Source organism: Podarcis vaucheri (genome assembly GCF_965113315.1).
Source record: "Podarcis vaucheri genome assembly, chromosome: 5".
NCBI lineage: Eukaryota > Metazoa > Chordata > Lepidosauria > Squamata > Lacertidae > Podarcis > Podarcis vaucheri.
This window is the reverse complement of record NC_138763.1, coordinates 98,642,993-98,662,011: the sequence shown is the minus strand read 5'-3', so window position 1 is coordinate 98,662,011 and position 19,019 is coordinate 98,642,993. Positions and strand designations below refer to the sequence as shown.

The 19,019-nt window shown below is 43.2% G+C and overlaps 1 protein-coding gene across 3 annotated transcripts in view; it reads right to left on the bottom strand.

Annotated features, from left to right (window-relative positions):
- Positions 1 to 517: 517 nt before the first annotated feature.
- The window catches only part of NTF3 (neurotrophin 3), a 71,835-nt gene continuing 53,333 nt past the window's right edge, over positions 518 to 19,019 (bottom strand). For 2 of the 3 annotated variants that reach the window (XM_082223318.1, XM_082223320.1), the window contains exon 2: positions 518 to 1,695. In XM_082223318.1, the coding sequence (XP_082079444.1) occupies positions 898 to 1,695 (798 nt within the window). In that variant the 3' untranslated portion in view covers positions 518 to 897. Of the gene's footprint in view, positions 1,696 to 8,733; positions 8,808 to 19,019 lie in introns of those variants that run through there. The other variant, XM_082223319.1, reaches the window with a different exon arrangement.

Sequence of the window (19,019 nt, the reverse complement as noted above, 5' to 3'; positions counted from 1 at the left end):
AACATCAGGAGTAAAACAGCTTATTCCAAACGGAAGAAGGCCGCTCACATTTTTTTTTTAAGTGCTCATTTTGAGGAATCCCATCTTTTATATATTATATTAATGATCCACTTGGATTGTTTCTTGGCTTTGGTAAGTTTCTAGGACAAATATTTTAGATATTTCTCCTAGCCTTCTAAAAAACAAATTGGCAGCACTAAAAACAGTTACAAAACAAATGTATTTTTTTTTAAAAAAAAAGAAAAACAAGCCTAAACTTAAATTGCAGGCTTATTAGCAGTGGGTCTGGAACAGTGACACAGGGACAGGATGGGGTGGGGGGGGGATAAATGGTAACTCTAATGGTTAAGCTGGCAGAACATACAGAAAATGAATATTATTACTAGTCAATGCTGGCTATAGCCTACATTGATTAATTTTGTTTTTGGGAGGAAGGGATACAGTTAAACACTATATATTTAATCTTATCATCAAGGAATGGAAAAGCATGTACAGAAGTCTCGGCAACTTGATCTAATTTCTTTTAACAGGTTTACTCCATGAAAGTCAGTGGATTGACAGTTCTGGGCGAAAAAATACCAATGTTACACAAAGATTTTACAGGCAACTTATGGAAGGCTGAAGAGGAACAGAAGTCACAAGCAGTCATGAAAACTGGTGTAGCCAATTGTAGATATCCATACTTTACTGTTTTTTAATTGGTGTTGTTTATGTGCATGCATATATATATATATATATATATATATATATATATACATATACATACACACATGGCAGTTTTCTGGAATTTAATAAATAAGGACAACTTATAATATATAAAACAATATAAACATTTATATGCTACATGCATATCATATAATTTAGACATAATAATTTATACGACGGAGAGGCACAGACCTATGTTCGTCCAATTTTTCTGGATAACGCACACACACAAGAAGTGTCTATTCTTATCCATCGCCAGGCTACAAGTTTATTGTTTTCTGAAGTCAATGCTCGTACAAATGTTTGGGATGTTTTGCACTGGGAGTTCCAGTGCTTATCATCTATACCACGGCAGCCACTTTTGGCAGGTTTGGCTTGTTTACACTTTGTTTCATAAAAATATTGCTTGACTGGGGAAGGCCCTGTTCTGATTTCTCCCAGCACAGTAACCTGGTGTCCCCTAATGTCAATAGCAGAAGATTTGTCAGTGACCCATCGGCTCTCACTGTCACACACGGAATACTCCCCACGATGACTCTTGTTTTCAGCAAACCTCTTCTGCCGAGACGTCTGGTTTGCCGCCACAGAACTGCCAATGTAATCCTCCGTAAGGTATAATGGTGGGGGTTCCAATGGGGTATTGTCACTCAGGAGGACCCTGGGGGAGCTGTAGCGTTTCTGGTGTTTTAGTAGTTCTGTATCCATTGAGATAACCGGTTGGAAATCCAGTTTCACACTTTCATTGCCATCCATATCAGCCTCAGCAGTCTCTGTTTTCTTCATTGTGTCTTGAACACTATCCTTTATATCTGTGATTTGCTTGGAGATCTTATTTCTTAAGATGTCTGCTTGAATAAGTTTTATAATGAGAGAATTTATTGAATCTTCTGGTAAACTCCCTTGGTCCATGTTGGTAGACTGGATGCCACGGAGATAAGCAAGGAATATCACATAAAACAAGATGGACATCACCTTGTTCACGTGTAAGATCTGGAAGAAAACACACCAAGAGTCAACTTGGAGACAAACAAATGAGCTTACATAGTCAACTGGTTGGTGGTGGTTGTTTTTCTTTCCATCATTTTCTTTCCAATATTTTGCAGGTGGAAAGTTTTACAAACTGTGTGTGCAATACCAAACGGCCAATAAATTCATGCAAGCTTTCCCCCAAATTCATATGGTCATATGAAGCTTCTTTAGACAAACCATTGGCTCTTTACGCTCAATATTATCTACTGTGACTGGCCGTAACCCTTTCCAGCCCTGCTGTTCTGGACCCCTATAGCTGGAGGTGCCAGGACTTAACACTGGGCTTTTTGCCTGCTTTCTGATTGAGCTAGGGGAAAAAATCTATGAATCTGCCTTATACTGTACTGAATAAGATCATATTGTCTGCTATGAATGGCAGGAGCTCTCCAGAATCTCACATGGAAATCTCTCATATCCCTACTCTCTGAGATTCATTTAACTGGAGAGGCCAGGGATTGAATTTGGAACATGCATGTAGACATGAATGGCAAGCATATCATTCCTATTTTTTAAACTCTCAGAAAAATCTGACCTGCACCCTTGATGTAAGGGTGATACCAGCTGAATTTTTACATGGCAAAACTGAATCCATGCACGATCCGTAAGCCTGTGTATTCACAGTGTCCCTCGTGGTGGTCACAGAGAAGAGCAAAGATGTGTGTGTTTATTACTAAGTGTACGGTCGGAATCAAATATTACAGCAGACTTACGACTACCATTAAAAACAAGAATCTCACACCATCTTCTTCCACTCTGCCTTTGTAACATCATGCAAGTTTCTCACTCCTGCAAATAGCAGCCAATGAAGTGGAGTGGGAAAATCATGTGTGATTATATAACGCAATAAGTATTTCAATAACAGGAGTGAGCAGAAGATAAAACCACTGGTGGGACACCAGTGGACCAGCAGCTAGAGACTGCTGGTTGCTGGGATCTTGCAAAGAAGTCAGAGAATAGTAGACTGACCACTTCCAACACAGCAGATGTTCTAAGCTGAACATCTCAAGATGCCGTATCCCGTATTAGTTATGCCTTAATAATGCAGAGACCCTGACTATGCACTTTTGCTCTGTAAATATAAAACTCATTTTTCTTTCTAGCAAAAGAAGAAAAGGGGGGTGAAGTAGCCTGTTAGCCCACAGTTGCCCTCATGTTTTTCGTAGCATCACTACTTTTAGTTGTAGACTCTGGTCCACAAAACTGTACAATATAGTAACAGTGCAATTTTAAGTATACTTATTCAGATGTCAGTCATACAGCGCTCCATAGAACTTATTCCCTACCAAGTGCGTTGAGAATTTCAGCCTTAATGTGTTAGCTTTTTGCAACTTGCATCTCTGGACCAGTTAGTAGCAGCTTTCTGCTCTGGATGGGGGAGGGAGAAATGACTGTCAACGTGCAGGCTGCCCTTTTATGGTCAAGAAATGTGTTTTCCTCATTCCCATATTTTGTTATGAAATGAGCTCACCTAAGTCTAGACTACGTTTTCCTTAATACTTAAATGACAATTTCTTGCTGTTCTGTAAAAACAGAAGTCTGCGGAGAAAACATTGGGGTTTCTAACAGTAGATCACTAGAACGGAAGGACCGGCACTCTTGCTGAAGCAAGCTACTTGCGAAATGGTAACCCAGATCTCACAAAGGTGGGAGGAAAGAGTGGTTAGAGCTTCTAGCATGGCTGATATCAACTGGAGAATGAAAATTGTCCAGCTGCTGTACTCCACCAAACTAAGCTTGTCCAACAGAAGGCATGGAACCATCAGATATCAACAGTTATGTCAAGTGTTGTAGAAAAAGGTCAGGTGACCAGGCTTTGGTTGGAGTAAAACTGTTCCTCAACTATACATCAAATTTATCAGATTGCATTTTTTTTTTACAAAGTCCTTAAAAAAAGGCATTTATGCACATGCTTTTTATGAATGCTTTCCCCCCAAATATACGCTCTTGTGCAGCTTTTGGCTGTCACAAAATTTGGAGAAGTGCAAATTTTGAAGGGCAGCTGCATTTCAGTGTGCAGTCTGCCTCAGGAAGCGTGAATTAGGTAAAATGCAAAGTGGACCAAGTTTCTCCTTATCCCAAGCTGCAGTCTGTTGCTTTCTATGTACAGGAATTTTTCTTTTCCCCTGTGGCGAAACATTTCCCAATGCGGTCAAGTCCAGGGTCAGTTTTACTGCTTCAACCCCTGCCTGTGGCCTCTCTCAAATCTTTGCGCTCCACAGATAAGTGAATGCAAATAACTAATTAGGGATGAGCTTAATAGTCCAGTAGTAGAGGTCAGTCTTTTCCACTCTTGGCTGGATTGACCACAGGCTCAAAAGATTGGGAAGATACTTTGTTGTCATCGTCCCGTCCGTCCCCCCCCCCATTACAGAGAAAATGCTGCTATTGCTGTTTCACTACTTTTGGGGATGTGTGTGTTAGTAACCTTCTCTTTTCTACTATAAATTAAGTTGCGTGCTGAGGTCCCCCAAAACACCCCTACCCCAATAACTCACACATCACTCATAAATTTTTGTTTAAGGTTTTTGGCATAATTTTGGCCACAACTTTATTGAACATACAAATTGTGAGTGGTTGCTTAGGCATTGGTTTTGACGATCTGTCATCCCCCCCCCCCCGCCTTGGGGACAGCACTGACTCCCGGATTCCAGCGAGAGCCAGTGTGGAGGAACAAGATCAGGGATAACTGGAGCTGCGGCACAGACCCTCAGCTTCTCCCCGCATGCTCCCAGGGGCTTACGCGGCCCAAACCCATTCCAGGGGTTTGGATGAAAGAATGGTAAGCCCCTGGATTCCTTTAACGGAATTCCCTTGCAGCAGCAGCATTGGAGGGGCAGGCACAGCCAATCCATACCCCTCCTCCAACCAATTGAAACCAATGCCTAACTGCAAACCTTACAAGTTGTGACGATTTGCTACGCAGTAGGCAAAAAGCAAATGGCACACACTAATCAGCCAAATGGAAAAATTCCTACCAGGCCCCTGCACCAAGGCAGACGACCCCATGACAGGCATAGCAAGGTCAAAACACAAGCCCAAACAAGGGAGGGCGGGTGATCCGGTTCCCACATCGAAAGAGAAAGCAGCTTGCGGTGAACCTTGTTTAAATAACCTCTGTTCCCACCCCCAAATTGGCAACATCAATTTTACCCCAGCAACACAAACAGCCAATCCTTGCCAGGCCCCTCTATCTTATCCTGCCTGGCAACTACGGGGTGTCTTGCTAGGCCCCATCCGCAACACGTGCTCTCCTTTAGTGAGAACACGCTTTATTAAAATTTTACTGCTACTTTCCAACTAGTATGGACACTTACTTCTTTGTAGAGAGAAGGAAGAAGGACATGGCAAGAGAAGATTCCCCCTTTCCGCCTATCCCCTGACTCCATGGAAGAACAGCCATTGCATCCCCATTCCCAACCTCTAACGAAGCTGCCTAGCTTGAGTAGAGGCGAGTTTATGAACTGGTTGCATAGTACAAAAACCGAGTGTGGCTGCTTCTGTTGCAGCACCTCTGCTACTGATAGGAAGACTCTGCCAGAAGCAGACGGGCAGCTGTAGATGTAACAGTCTTCTGCGTTCCATGGAGCCAAATCCAGTAGAAGCTGTCCAGCACCAATGGTGCCCTTAGGGCCGGAAAGAAAAGCTTGTCCACTCTTTTGGACTTCTTCCACCAATCTGCTGAGCAGCATCCAGGGGGAGGGGAGCTCACTGGACGGCTGCATGTAGCATTTGCAAGATTACAAAAAAAAGCCGCAGAGACTGGATTAGAAGGAACAAACTTTACTCTGGAAGAATGGCAGATGAAGGTGATTGACTACATGGAATTGGCAGAAATGACTGGCAGAATCCGAGACCAGGGAGAAGAGTTGGTGAAAGAAGACTGGAAGAAATTTAAAGACTATTTACAGAAATATTGTAAAATTAATGAATGTTAGAAGGATGTTGGATAGAAACTAAGGGGTTTCCAGCTGTAATGCTTTAGGAGATATGGGGGAAAAAAAGGTTTACAAATGGGTAAAAGCTTAATGGTAAGGATTTGCTGAACTAACAAATTGAAGTGGAATACAAAGAAGGGAGGTATGAGGAGGTCTGGGGAAACAAGTGTAAGGAAGATATGTTATGGAAAACTATTTGTTTTTTAACTGTTTTTATGTTGTATTTTGTTTCTTTTTATTTTTCATTTTCATTGTTATATTTTTAAAAAAACTTTAATAAATATTTTTTTTTAAAAAAAAAAAGAAGGAACAAACTTTACTTAGCGGTGTGCTGCTAGCAAACTTAGCTTTCTTTCCCTGCTGGTGACACCCAGAACTGATTCCTGCCTCCCTCCCCCCCCCCAATACAACCATTTCTAAATCACTTTAGTTCCTGCTCACACTACAGCTGAAAGCTCCTCTGCAGGAGCTGTTACATTTGTGCAGCCCCAGTAAGCCCTAGTTTGGTTTATCATTAAAACAAACCAGTGTTTTCCAATCAAACGCAAATTGCAATAAGGAAAGTAAAAAGCCTGTCGGAAAAGCCACTTACTGATTGCAGTATCGCCATTTTGATTTAGCACCAGGCATTCCTTGTGCTTCCTTTAGGAGCAGAACGTCCAAACTGCAAGTTGGCAGCTGATTAAGGACCATCTGCACAGGCCAGTAGGTCCGGAGTGAGACAATATTAAGAGCCTGGAAAAGGCTAAGGCCTTTGGCAGAAAATAAAGTGAGAGTCTACTAAGTGAGAGTCAACGTAAACATTGAAAGCTGATGCATCTGGAGAAACATTATCCTGAGCTTGAGATATTAAAAGGAAGGGAGAATGTTAGGAAGTAGTGATATCTAAACAGACCCCTGGGGATCTAAAACCTTTGCTTACACACATTTTATTAAAGTTAAACAAACATATATTGGGTGGGAAACGGATATGAACCTGAAACAGGAAATGGTCCAAAATGCAGAAATCCACACAGAGAGATAGGAAGCACTCTCCTCTCTCCATGAACAATTCTCAAACTGCGTGAACACAAGAAACAAATAATTAAACACACCCAAGGTTCTTATCCATGGGGGGGGGGGGTTCTTATCCTACCGTATTTTTGCATAATTCGTTGTCTGGACTTGGCCCCTTCAAATCAACCTCTTCTGGAGAGTGATCATTCACTTGCATCAGGTGTGATTGATTGATTGATTGATTGATTGAGTTATTCCCAATGCAGAGATGCAGCAGGACCCACATTAAGAGGAAGCTGCTGCTATTTTCAGGAAACACTACAAAAGTAATGGATTTAGTAACCTCTGCTTGAATCACCTCCTTTGAATCAAGAGGAATGCTCAGATCAGTGAACTGGGTGAATACAAAGAAAGCAGACAATTCTTACTCTTTGACTGAGCAAGAGCAAACTTGGGGGGGGGGGTATAAGAATGATGCGTCTTCATATGTAACTGCTAAAAAGTCTGCCCCAGCTATCAAAAGGAAAACAGCACTCTGCATGCTTCCAGACACGTCCAACGACTTATTTGGGTAAGGTCTTTTTTTAGAAAAACCTTCTTTCCAAATAGAAACGATCAAATCTCCCACCCAGCCCTTGCATTGTACACAAAATGTTCCTGCTATGCTTTATTCTTTGCTTTGCATGAAATTTAGTTAACAAATGAACATTGGCCCATACTTTACAGATGCAATATTCACTGTGAGCCATGGCTAAATACTAGTGAAATGCCATGGTTTAACTATGGATTGAGATGATTTGTAAGCAGGGCCAATGAAATTAATGGACAGCAGGCCGAAGAAGGACAAAAGTGCTACAAACAACCCACTGTTATGGAATTCACTGCCGTAAGACATACTGCAGGGATCCTTAATGTAGGTGACTCTTTTTAAAAGATCAGACTCATTCATGTAGGAAAGAGAATATTTGGGAGGAAAGTCCTATCGAAGACTATTCACTATCAGCTGAATGGGACCCTCCGTGTGAAGCAGTTTACCTAAATATCATCTGTTTCTGTTATGTACTGAAGTTCTCACCCTGGGCCAGCAGGGGGATACTGTAGATAGTTATGCAAATAAGGGATCGAAAGTGACATTCAGTGATTGGATAGTTTTAGAAAATTGTTAAAGTTACGTTGTACTGGAGCTCTATATAAGCAGGCTGGCTGAACCCTTCAGTTCAGTTCTGTTCTGGCCTGTGAAGAAACAAGAGCTGTTTGAAGAATCTCTGTGTCGTCTGCTATGTCTACCCACAACTTAACAGTTTCCATATCAAACAGTCGGTGCCTATCAACATTTTTGCAGCATGTTCTCCTCCGCAGAGACTTCGGAGGGGATCCCTGTCACCATCACATAGATTGGTGCTGAACAGAGATTACTGTCGTTGCACAGTGCATTGCCCTACAACTAGCTCCAATAACAGTTCCCTTGTCATCATATTGATGCCTTTGGAGAACTAAGGGGAATCCTGTTCCCACAGCGGCCAGGCAGAATCCCGTGGAAAGCCAGAGAAGCCTGCAAACAGCAGCAATCTCCTGCTCATGCAGACATATCATGGAGTGTAAAATCAGTGAGCAATCAAGAAAATGAAACCGGGTTCTATGGTAAGCCTTCTTGGAAGGGTTTTCTCAAAGGCAGCATATAAATGTTTTAAATGAATTAAAATAACACCATAGCTGTCAACTTACAGATTTGAAAATAAGGGGCCAGCAGCCTTGAAAATAAGGGATCAACAATTACTTTGATAAAATGCATATTTTGTTGTGTGCAAATGGCTTTAGATACCTATTAGGTCCATAAATTACCATATCACACATATTCAACACAAAAAGGCAACAATTTGTTGTTGGCAAAGGACAGCTGGAAATAGAAAGGGCCCCATTACCTTCAGTAGCTTATTTAAGGGACATCATCAATAAGGGACAGCAGCGGGACATGGCTCTGGGATAAGGGACTGTCCCGCCAAATACGGGACACTTGACAGCTATGAATAACACAACCTTAACATATTTAAACACCAGAATTTCTTACCCTATCTCAAGATTCAGAGGTGTTCACAATGGCAAGGCTCTTGTTAACCTGCACCTGGCTGGAAGAAAAACTTAGCTAGTGAATAGGAATCAAGTCTCACACTAGGAAAACGGCACAAATGGTACTTGCATAGCAACAATATCAACCCTGATTTATGCAACTGCGTAGATTTCAAAATACTGTTATGGGCTACCATGCCTGAATTCCTTCTAACGCTGTATGAAAATCACTGGCCATTTTAGAGATCAAATCATACCAGCAAGAGGGTGGGATGAAGTTATGAAATTTGTCTGTCTTAGTCGGGACCAAGATTCTTGGAATGGAGACTATGAATCTGGCCAGAAAATGATAGAATAGTTCTGGCTTTAAGGGTCTCAGCAAGCTACTGACTGCTGGTGGGGGCAGACAAGCAACACAGTATGAGACATCTCTGCTAGAATATACACACCGGCTCCCATATGCTTCTGGCTCAGATTGGTATATAAAGCCCTGAAGAACTAGGGTCCCACATATCTTAAAGACCAATTGAACGCTTACATCACAGCTCAGTCCCTGAGAGCATCCAGATTTCCCCCATATCACAGAAGCTAAACTGGCTTCAAGTAGATACCAGGTATTTAATTTTGTTGCTCCCTTGCTACAGAATACTTTTCCAGCAGAAATTCGGCAGGCATTCTTGATTTTGACACTGAGGCGTCTCTCAGTTATTTTTTTATTCCGCCTGCAACTGCTTAAAACATTCTGAATTAGCAAGTCATTTTTCCGATTATGTTGTACTATTTCAAATGCAGTTTTATGTTTTATTGTTGCACACCACACTGGTGTTTTACGATCTGGTGGCATATAAATACTTTTATAAATGAAAGAAACAAAGCACTACAGAAGAAACAGTGGGCAATATTTAATCATTCTCAGCAAATTTCAATGGGGCTGCTCCAAATATGACTTAGTTGTATATCACCCACTCAGTAAAGCAACATCTGCCTCCCATCCCAAATACCAACTTGGAACAAAAAGTTTCTGGAGGATAAGAAGAGAACCAGCGTGGCAAGCTTCCCTAGGGAGTGCATTCTGAAGAGCGGATCCCATTGCATCTTGACATGCCACTCCCATACTTATGTAGGGTTTTTACTTGGAGCAGGTATTCTTCTGAAGACCTCAGCGTATGGGTTTCATTTTATTCTTCTTCCTGTAGTCTATCACTGCCACCAGACATCTGTTCTCAGTTACCACTTCCTCACCCAGGCCTGGCAGAAAAAAGTAGAGCTGGGTGTAATCAACTTATTGGTGCCATTTTATCTATAGGCAGCTTTTTGCCACCCAAGTGGTGGTACGATCATGCCAGATCTCCAAATACACTGTTCCTAGAAGTTTCATGTAGATATTGAAGAATCTTGTGGACAAGATCAGATCTTGAGGAGCTCCACTAGACAAGTTCCACAAAGCAGTGCAAAGCATAAATGCACCAAGATTACTTTCTGGGATCTTCCTAACAAGGAGATTGCACATTGCAATGCCTCAAAAGGTCACAATGGTAGCAACAGAGATCCAAGAAAATCAGCCTGCTTGGATAGGCCCCTATATATCTCTTGACATAGATCCAGTTTTTTTAAAAAAATGTTTAGGGGAACTCTCATTTTCCTACTCATTGAAATACTGCCCCTCAATGAGGCCAAACTTAGATTCACAAAATGTTTACGGGTATGCGTACCCCTGCGTCCCCCCAGAAAAAAAGCACTGCATAGATCAGGGGTCAGCAAACTTTTTCAGCAGGGGGCCGGTCCACTGTCCCTCAGACCTTGTGGCGGGCCAGACTATATTTTGAAAGAAAAAAAATATGAACGAATTCCTATGCCCCGCAAATAACCCAGAGATGCATTTTAAATAAAAGGACACATTCTACTCATGTAAAAACACCATCCGCAGGCCGGATTGAGAAGATGATTGGGCCGGATCCGGCCCCCGGGCCTTAGTTTGCCTACCCATAGCATAGATCCACCAGTTAACCAACACAGTTGCCAACCAAAACTTAGCCTGAAGTCAGATTGATAACGATCTATATGATCATTTCCCTCCTGAATGTCCCAGAGCCAAACTGCTACCACCCCATCCTTTCAGAGGAAGGGTAAGGTAGAAATTTAACAAACAAACAAATAAACTTTGCCCATAAAACTGAACAGATTAGTTAGATTCAGGGGATAACTTCTAAAGTAGAAAACACACAATTGCCTCCTTCAAGAGAGGAGGATAGGAGTCCCTCCATAAGAGAGGAAACCATCACAGAATGGACCAAAATGAGTAGCTCAACTTGACTAGCTACAGTCAGCCAAGAGTGTGTGTGAAACTGGCTAGAGACCCCCAAGAACTCTGTCCTCTGGGAAAATCACTCAAATTCAGCCAAGCAACTGCAGCCAGTGGAGGTCAATATGGCATTCGAGTTGTAAACTCAGGCCCCAAGATGTGGGGGGAGATCCAAAAGGCAAAAGGAAACACAATGAATTATATTTCTCATAAAATGTATATACTGCTTGACTATCAAAATAAAAACAAATTATGCTTGGCAGGTGAATTGCCATTTAGGCAAAAATGAGGGCGCATACAAAAAAGCAAAAAGATAAAAACAGCAATACATAATTATCAAAATCCCAAAGGCAGCCTGCACATAGTAACTAATGACACAACTAATGGGCCATTTCAATTGGGGTTTAGGCCCAGCTTTGGCACCTAAACTGCTTTGGTTGCCCTGTATGATGACCTCTGCCAGGAGAGAAAGAAATGTGTCCCTCTTAATTCTTCTTGACCTCTCAGTGGCTTTTGATACCATCAACCACGGTATCCTTCTGGAGCAGACGTCCGAGTTAGGCACCGCTTTGCAATAGTTCTAGTTCTACTTGGGTGATCATTCCCAAAGGTGATGCTTGAGGAGTACTCTTTAGGCCCCTGAAGCCTTCAATGTGGGGTTCCCCAGGGTTCAGTTTTATCCCCTATACTGTTCAACATCTACATCAGGGGTCACCAAGGTTTACCATATATACTCGAGTATAAATCGACTTTCTCAGCATATTTTTAATGCTGAAAAAGCCCCCCTCATCTTATACTCGAGTGAGGTGGGCAGTGGCGGCGGAGGGATGAGCAGCCCAAAAGGAGCCCTTTCTCACCGCTGGTCCCACCGCCGCCCGCCTCTCACAAGGACAGGCACAGGAGCAGCGCCTCTCCCAACCACGGCTCCTATGTCTGCTCTTGTGAGCAGCAGAGGCGGTGGCGGAGGGACGAGCGGCGCAAAAGGAGCCCTTTTGGGCTGTTCCTTCCTCCTTCGCCACCCTTGCCGCCGTCTGTGATGGCGGCGGAGGAACAAGCAGCCCAAAAGCAGCCCTTTTGGGCTGCTTGTTCTTCCTCCACCGCTGCCGCCACCACCAGGTTAATGGTGTGGTGAACCGGCTTATACTTGAGTGAATAAGTTTCCCCAGTTTTTTGTGCTAAAATTAGGTGTCACGGCTTATATTCGGGTCGGCTAATACTCGAGTATATACGTTATCTTGCCTGGGCCGGATCGGTTCCGTGGAGATCCCTCCGTGGGCCGGATCGCGCGGCTGCCTGCGATTTTCAGCAACTGCATGTACACAGACACGATTTTTTGCGCCACGGAAGCGAGTCCCTACGCCACACCGCACTGGTTTAGCGCAGCGCGTGAGTGGGCAGCTCAGTTCGGGAGCGGTTCATGGGCCGGTCAAGTGACCTCCGCAAGCTGCTTCCACCCCATGGGCCTTAAGTTGCTGACCTCTGATCTACATGAAACCGCTGAATGGGGTTATCCATAATTCTGGAGTACATTGTCAGCGGTATGCTGAAGGCACACCGCTCTACTTCTCTTTACATCTGCAGGTGAGGCAGCGGAAGTGCTGGACCAGTGTCTTGCCTCAGTAATGGGTTGGATGAGAGTCAATAAACTGAAGCTCAATCCAGATTAAGACTGGGGCACTGATAGGCGGCAGTTCTCTAAACTGGATGGCTGGCAGGTTGCCTGCTCTTGATGGGGTTACACTTCCTCTGAAGGAGTGATTATGTAGCTTCAGGTTTCTTCTGAATCCATGGCTGCTCTTGAAACTTGGGTGGCCTCCGTGGCACTGAGTTCCTTCCATCAGTTCCAGCAGGTGGCCCAGCTGTGCCCCTATCTGGAGAAAGGTAAAGGTAAAGGGACCCCTGACCATCAGGTCCAGTCGTGGCAGACTCTGGGGTTGCAGCACTCATCTCGCTTTATTGGCCGAGGGAGCCGGCTTCCAGGTCTTGTGGCCAGCACAACTAAGCCGCTTCTGGCAAACCAGAGCAGCGCACGGAAACGCCGTTTACCTTCCCGCCAGAGTGATGCCTATTTATCTACTTTTACTTTGACGTGCTTTCGAACTGCCAGGTTGGCAGGGGCAGTGACTGAGCAACGGGAGCTCACCCCGTCGCAGGGATTCGAACCGCCGACCTTCTGATCGGCAAGCCCTAGGCTCTGTGGTTTAACCCACAGCGCCACCCACTTCCCGCCCCTATCTGGATAGGGATAGCCTAACGTCTGCCATCTATGCTCTGGTAGCCACTAGGTTAGATTACTTCAAAATATTAGACGTGGGGCTGCCTCAGAAGTCATTTCAGAAACTTCAGCTGCTGCAAGATTCAGCAGCCAGGTTACTCATTGGGGCAAGACAGTTTGAGCATATACAGTGGTACCTTCGGTTAAGTACTTAATGCATTCTGGAGGTCCGTTCTTAACCTGAAACTGTTCTTAACCTGAAGCACCACTTTAGCTAATGGGGCCTCCTGCTGCTGCCATGCCGCTGGAGCACGATTTCTGTTCTCATCCTGAAGCAAAGTTCTTAACTCGAGATACTATTTCTGGGTTAACGGAGTCTGTAACCTGAAGCGTATGTAACCTGAGGTACCACTGTAACACCAATCCACGCCCAACTGCACTTACTGCCAATCAGTTTCTGTTCCGAATTCAAAGTGCTGGTCTTGACCATATAAGGAGAGCCGATTTAGATTTAGCAAGTTTATTTCTATTATATATGGTAAACCATTTAAGTCAGTGATGGCCAAACTTGGCCCTCCAGCTGTTTTGGGACTACAATTCCCATCATCCCTGACCACTGGTCCTGTTAGCTAGGGGTAATGGGAGTTGTAGTCCCAAAACAGCTGGAGTTTGGCCATCACTGATTTAAGTTGTTTTAGCTGTTTTAATAAACTAAATTTGGCTTACTTTTATGTGGAGTTTAGAAATATTTTCTATATTGCCGTAAACAAAAATGAAAACTTTTGCCATATTAATTTTACATGCCATCCAAATGTCTCAACGGTCTAATCCAGTGGTTCCCAAACTTTTTCAGCCCCCACCCCACCCTGGCTTCGTTACATAAACTCTCCCCCTGCGCCACCCTAAAGAAAACCATTGTTTTGAACAGTAGTTTGCCTGACCCACTAAGGACCCATATAACACAATAAACTTCAGAACAGTAACAATTAATTGCACATTTGTTCAAAACCCAAATAAAACTATGTTGTTTAATTAATTAAACATCGGTGAACAAGACTACCCCAGTGTGTCAGAACATTTGTGGTAATTTTATTGAGTATCCAAAACATTAGATCAGTGGAGGATGAATAATAATAAAGCCTTGAAGGGAAGGCAGAAATTGCATAAACACAAATTAAAGAACAAATAGCAGCAACAGAGGTTGCAGCCAGTGTTGGAAACTCAGATATACAAGCTAGGTGCAACACCTCTATCTATCCTTAGCAACAGCACTCGGTGTCTTCTGTTTAGCTATTAAAGTCACAAAAACTCGCCGCCCCCTCCTCCTGGATCCTACATAGGTTGCCACATCCCATTCACAGCCTTCCCATTAACTTCACTTTTAATGAAAAAGTATTTTAAAGACATCAACAGCACATCTGGCTTTAGGATGGGCTTTGGATTGCTGTTTACCGTATTTTTCTGTGTGTAACACGCCCCCGTGTATAAGACAACCCCTATTTTTTGGGACACCAAATTAGGGAAATGGGGGGGATTGCCCAGAGTTGTTGAGCTTTTTTTGGGGGGGTTGCCAACAATCGCTCACTGCTGCCAATCGCATGCCTCGCCGAAGCTACCAATCATCCGCCCGCTCACTGCCAACTGCCCGCCCAATTGCCGCAGCAGCAGCCAATCGTCAGCAGGCCTTGCCACAGTCACCAATCACCCACCCAATCGCCACTGACAATCTCCCGCTCGTGGCTGCCACCAATCGCCTGTTCCCCCATGCACTATCTGTGTATAAGATGACTCCCAATTTTTTTACATTTCCTTACAATAAAAAAAAATTGGAAAAATACAGAACTCTGCAACAATCCAAACTCTGCTTAGCTGAGAGCAAGTGTCACTGAATTCAATAGCACTTTCTTCTGCTAGACTTCTAATGTCAATCACCCCACCAATCCTAGCATGAAACAGCAGTGGGTGAAATAATTTTGTGCAAGCACCTCTGCCCACCATTGAAGAGCGCCCTGAGCCCCAGAAAGCACCACACATTTTAGAAAGTGGTAGGAGGTATTCAAAAGCTTGGGAGAAATCACAGGAAAAGGCAGAACATCAACTGCCTCAAGGGATCACAAAGGCACCACCCATCTTATATATGTTTATTCACAGAAGTACGTTCTGCTGTGTTTTTTGGTGCTTGCACCCAAAAACAGGATCCAAGGATGGGAGTTGTTTTTGTGTGCCCTTGGGGCACACAATTCGCATTTGCAGGGAGATCTTTTTGGCTGGAATTGTAAAAATCAACACCAGAATTGAGTTCACTGTTGACATTCCAGGCTGAGGAATGAGACCATACTGGTGCAACAAGTTTAGCATCATCGTGGACTGAGCAACTGTGACACAAACTTGGAACACAAACCCAGTTAAGAAAAGTCTTGAGTCCCATCCCTATTCATCCCCAAGGGGAAATAAGCCCCAGACTTACACACACACAAACAAACACACTCACACACAAAAAAAAAAAAACATACCACCCTGTGATCCTTGGATGAAAGGCAGTAGATTATATTATATTATATTATATTATATTATATTATATTATATTAGTTGTTATTGTTGTTGTTAATTGGTTAGTGCCTAGTGTATTACTAGGGCTAAGTAGTACACTTCACCCCACTGCAACTATTTTTAAAGGGGAATGAATAATATTTGTTTGGTGAAATGCTATATAACAAGAGCAGACAATACAAATGAGGCTCTTTAAAAATGTGGAAACTATGCCAGTTCATTGATTTTGCAACACAGCAACGTGCCACCAGTTTGAGATTAATTTTCTTAAACATCACGTTCTTCATTAAGCAGAATATATCTGTCCCTTTCTAGCAACAGATCTAACATTGCCTGAGTTGTTCATTCAAAAATGGTGACAGATTTGACTTGCCTACAAGCAGGGAAAGCTTCCCTTCACCTGAAACATCTTCATTATGTTTGTACGATTATCAGACTATGGAGATCCTGGACTGAGTCATTACATCAGCCATGGGGACTCACTGTGAAAACCCTACATGTCACATCTTTTCTGCAGCTATTACAATGAACTGTTACGAATTTTAATAGCCAAAAAGTGGAAAACACAAGAACTACCAACTGTGGAAGAATTGCAGATGAAGATGATGGACTTTATGGAGCCGGCTGACCTCACTGGAAGAATCCGCGACCAGAAAGAAGAGGAATATCAAGAAGATTGGAAGAAATTTAAAGACTATTTGAATAAATATTGTAATATCAAACATTAGAAGATACCTGAAAGTACTAAATAGGCCTAGGATTAAATTAGGATTTAATTAAATAAATGAGATATAGAATGTTAAGAAAAGTTAAGAGATTTGATTATAATTGGAATATTGTTTTTTGAATAATGATATTGGAAAACTGCTACATTTAGTTACAAGGAAATTCAGATGGAAGGGACTAGAGGAAGTCAAGCAATATGTTTATGAGGTTGGAAGTTTAATTAAATAATTAATTTTTATTGTTTATATGTCTGTGGTTATATCTTTTGTTATTATTCGTTTTATTTGTTTTATTTCTCTTTTTAATTTTTGTTTCATTGGTTTTACAGTATGTGTTGTATTTGTATGAAACTCAATAAATAATATTGGGGGGGAAATATATATAATGAACCGTTACTTTGGATGGGAAAAACGAAAGGCCAAACTCCTGTGCACTTTGAGAGCAGAGTATGAAGTTCCTTCTATGGGCCTCTACCATAACATAGACCACAGAGCCACCCGTGTTCCTTCTAACCATTACGCCACGCTGGCTCTCCAGTGATTGAGCGGGAAAATCCGACAGGAGCTGAGAAGAGTCAGAACGAATCTTTCCCTGGGGGTGAAGGTGATAAAACTGATGTACACTTAATTACAGGAGGCACAGAACTAGGCATTGCAAATAAAAGGTCGCAGGAGAGCAACTGAGAGACAACTGCAGGCAAAAACCTAAGTGCTGCATGCAAGTGCTTATAAAAAGGTAAAGGTAAAGGGACCCCTGACCATTAGGTCCAGTCATGACCGACTCTGGGGTTGCGGCACTCATCTCGCTTTATTGGCCGAGGGAGCCGGCATACAGCTTCCGGGTCATGTGGCCAGCATGACTGAGCTGCTTCTGGCGAACCAGAGCAGCGCACGGAAACGCCGTTTACCTTCCCGCCAGAACGGTACCTATTTATCTACTTGCACTTTGACATGCTTTCGAACTGCTAGGTTGGCAGGAGCAGGGACCGAACAACGGGAGCTCACCCCATCGTGGGGATTCGAATCGCCGACCTTCTGATCAGCAAGTCCTAGGCTCTGTGGTTTAACCCACAGCACCACCTGCGTCCCTCGCAAGTGCTTATACACTAATGCTAAAAGCCTCTGAACCATGATAGGTGAACTAGAGTGCTTGGTCTTACAGGATGGCATCTAATGGGAACAGTTGTGTCTGTGGACACAAAATCTACTGGAAGGGCCTATTGGAGGTGGTGTCACTATGTACATCATAGAAAGCAGTGAGTCCAGCAAACTGGAAACCCCCAAAGGGACAGATGACTCCACATAATCATTGTGGGCACTGGTGCCAGGACCCATGAGTAATTTAGCACTGGAAACATGCTCTCATCCCCCTGTAATGCTTAGGAAGATCTTATACAAGGGTAGGCAAACCAAGGCCCGGGGGCCGGATCCGGTGCAATCGCCTTCTAAATCCGGCCCGCGTGTTTTTACATGAGTAGAATGTGTCCTTTTATTTAAAATGCATCTCTGGGTTATTTGTGGGGCATAGGAATTCGTTCGTTTTTTTCTTCAAAATATAGTCTGGCCCTCAACAAGGTCTGAGGGACAGTGGACCGGCCCCCTGCTGAAAAAGTTTGCTGACCCCTGATCTTATAGAAGGCACCCCGAGAGTCATCTAGTCCACTTTCTGTAATGCAAGAATGATCGCGCAAAGATTAAGGGATATTGCCAGACAGGAGGACATAGCCCGTGTGAAACCTGGGTTATTTCTGGGGGAGCAGTTGTATCGGGCTGCTCCAGCTCGCTACCTGGCGGATATCCACTACGTGGAATACCGCAGACTATTTACTGCGGCTAGGCTGAATGTTCTTGACTCGGCGGTCCTGAAGGGAAGATATGGAGGAGTCCCATATGACCAGAGATTATGCCACTGTGCATTGGGTGAGGTAGAATCCACAGAGCACATTTTATTGAGCTGTCCCTTCTACAACGATTTAAGACAGTATCTTATAACTCCATACTTACCCCAGCTCAGTTCCCGACAAAGAGGAGAGCAGACAGCATATCTGCTAAATAAGTCTTCTGGGAAAACAACCTTGTCAGTGGCTAAATTTCTTTTCCTGGCACTCAAGTGTCGGAAACGTATAACTGAATGCTTTGATGTGGGTTATCTGTGAGAGGTCTAGTTCTGTGGCCCTACCTTACTTATGTATCTCCTATAATGTTATAGTTTATAATTATTGTGTAATGTTTTAATTCTGACTATCGGTCGAATAAAGAAATTGATTGTAATGCAAGAATCACAGCTAAAAAATCCCTGACAGATGTTGGATCATAGGCTTTGGAAAGCAGTGGCAAACACATGTGGCAGCAGCTTCAGAGGGAGGGAAGGTATAACTTGAGATTTCTTGGAGACACTCCAACTCTGCTCTCTGAGTGTGCAAGGTGCATACAACCTCATTTGGCAACACAGCTGAACCACCTATTTCAACACCCTGTTACAAGAACAATGCTTC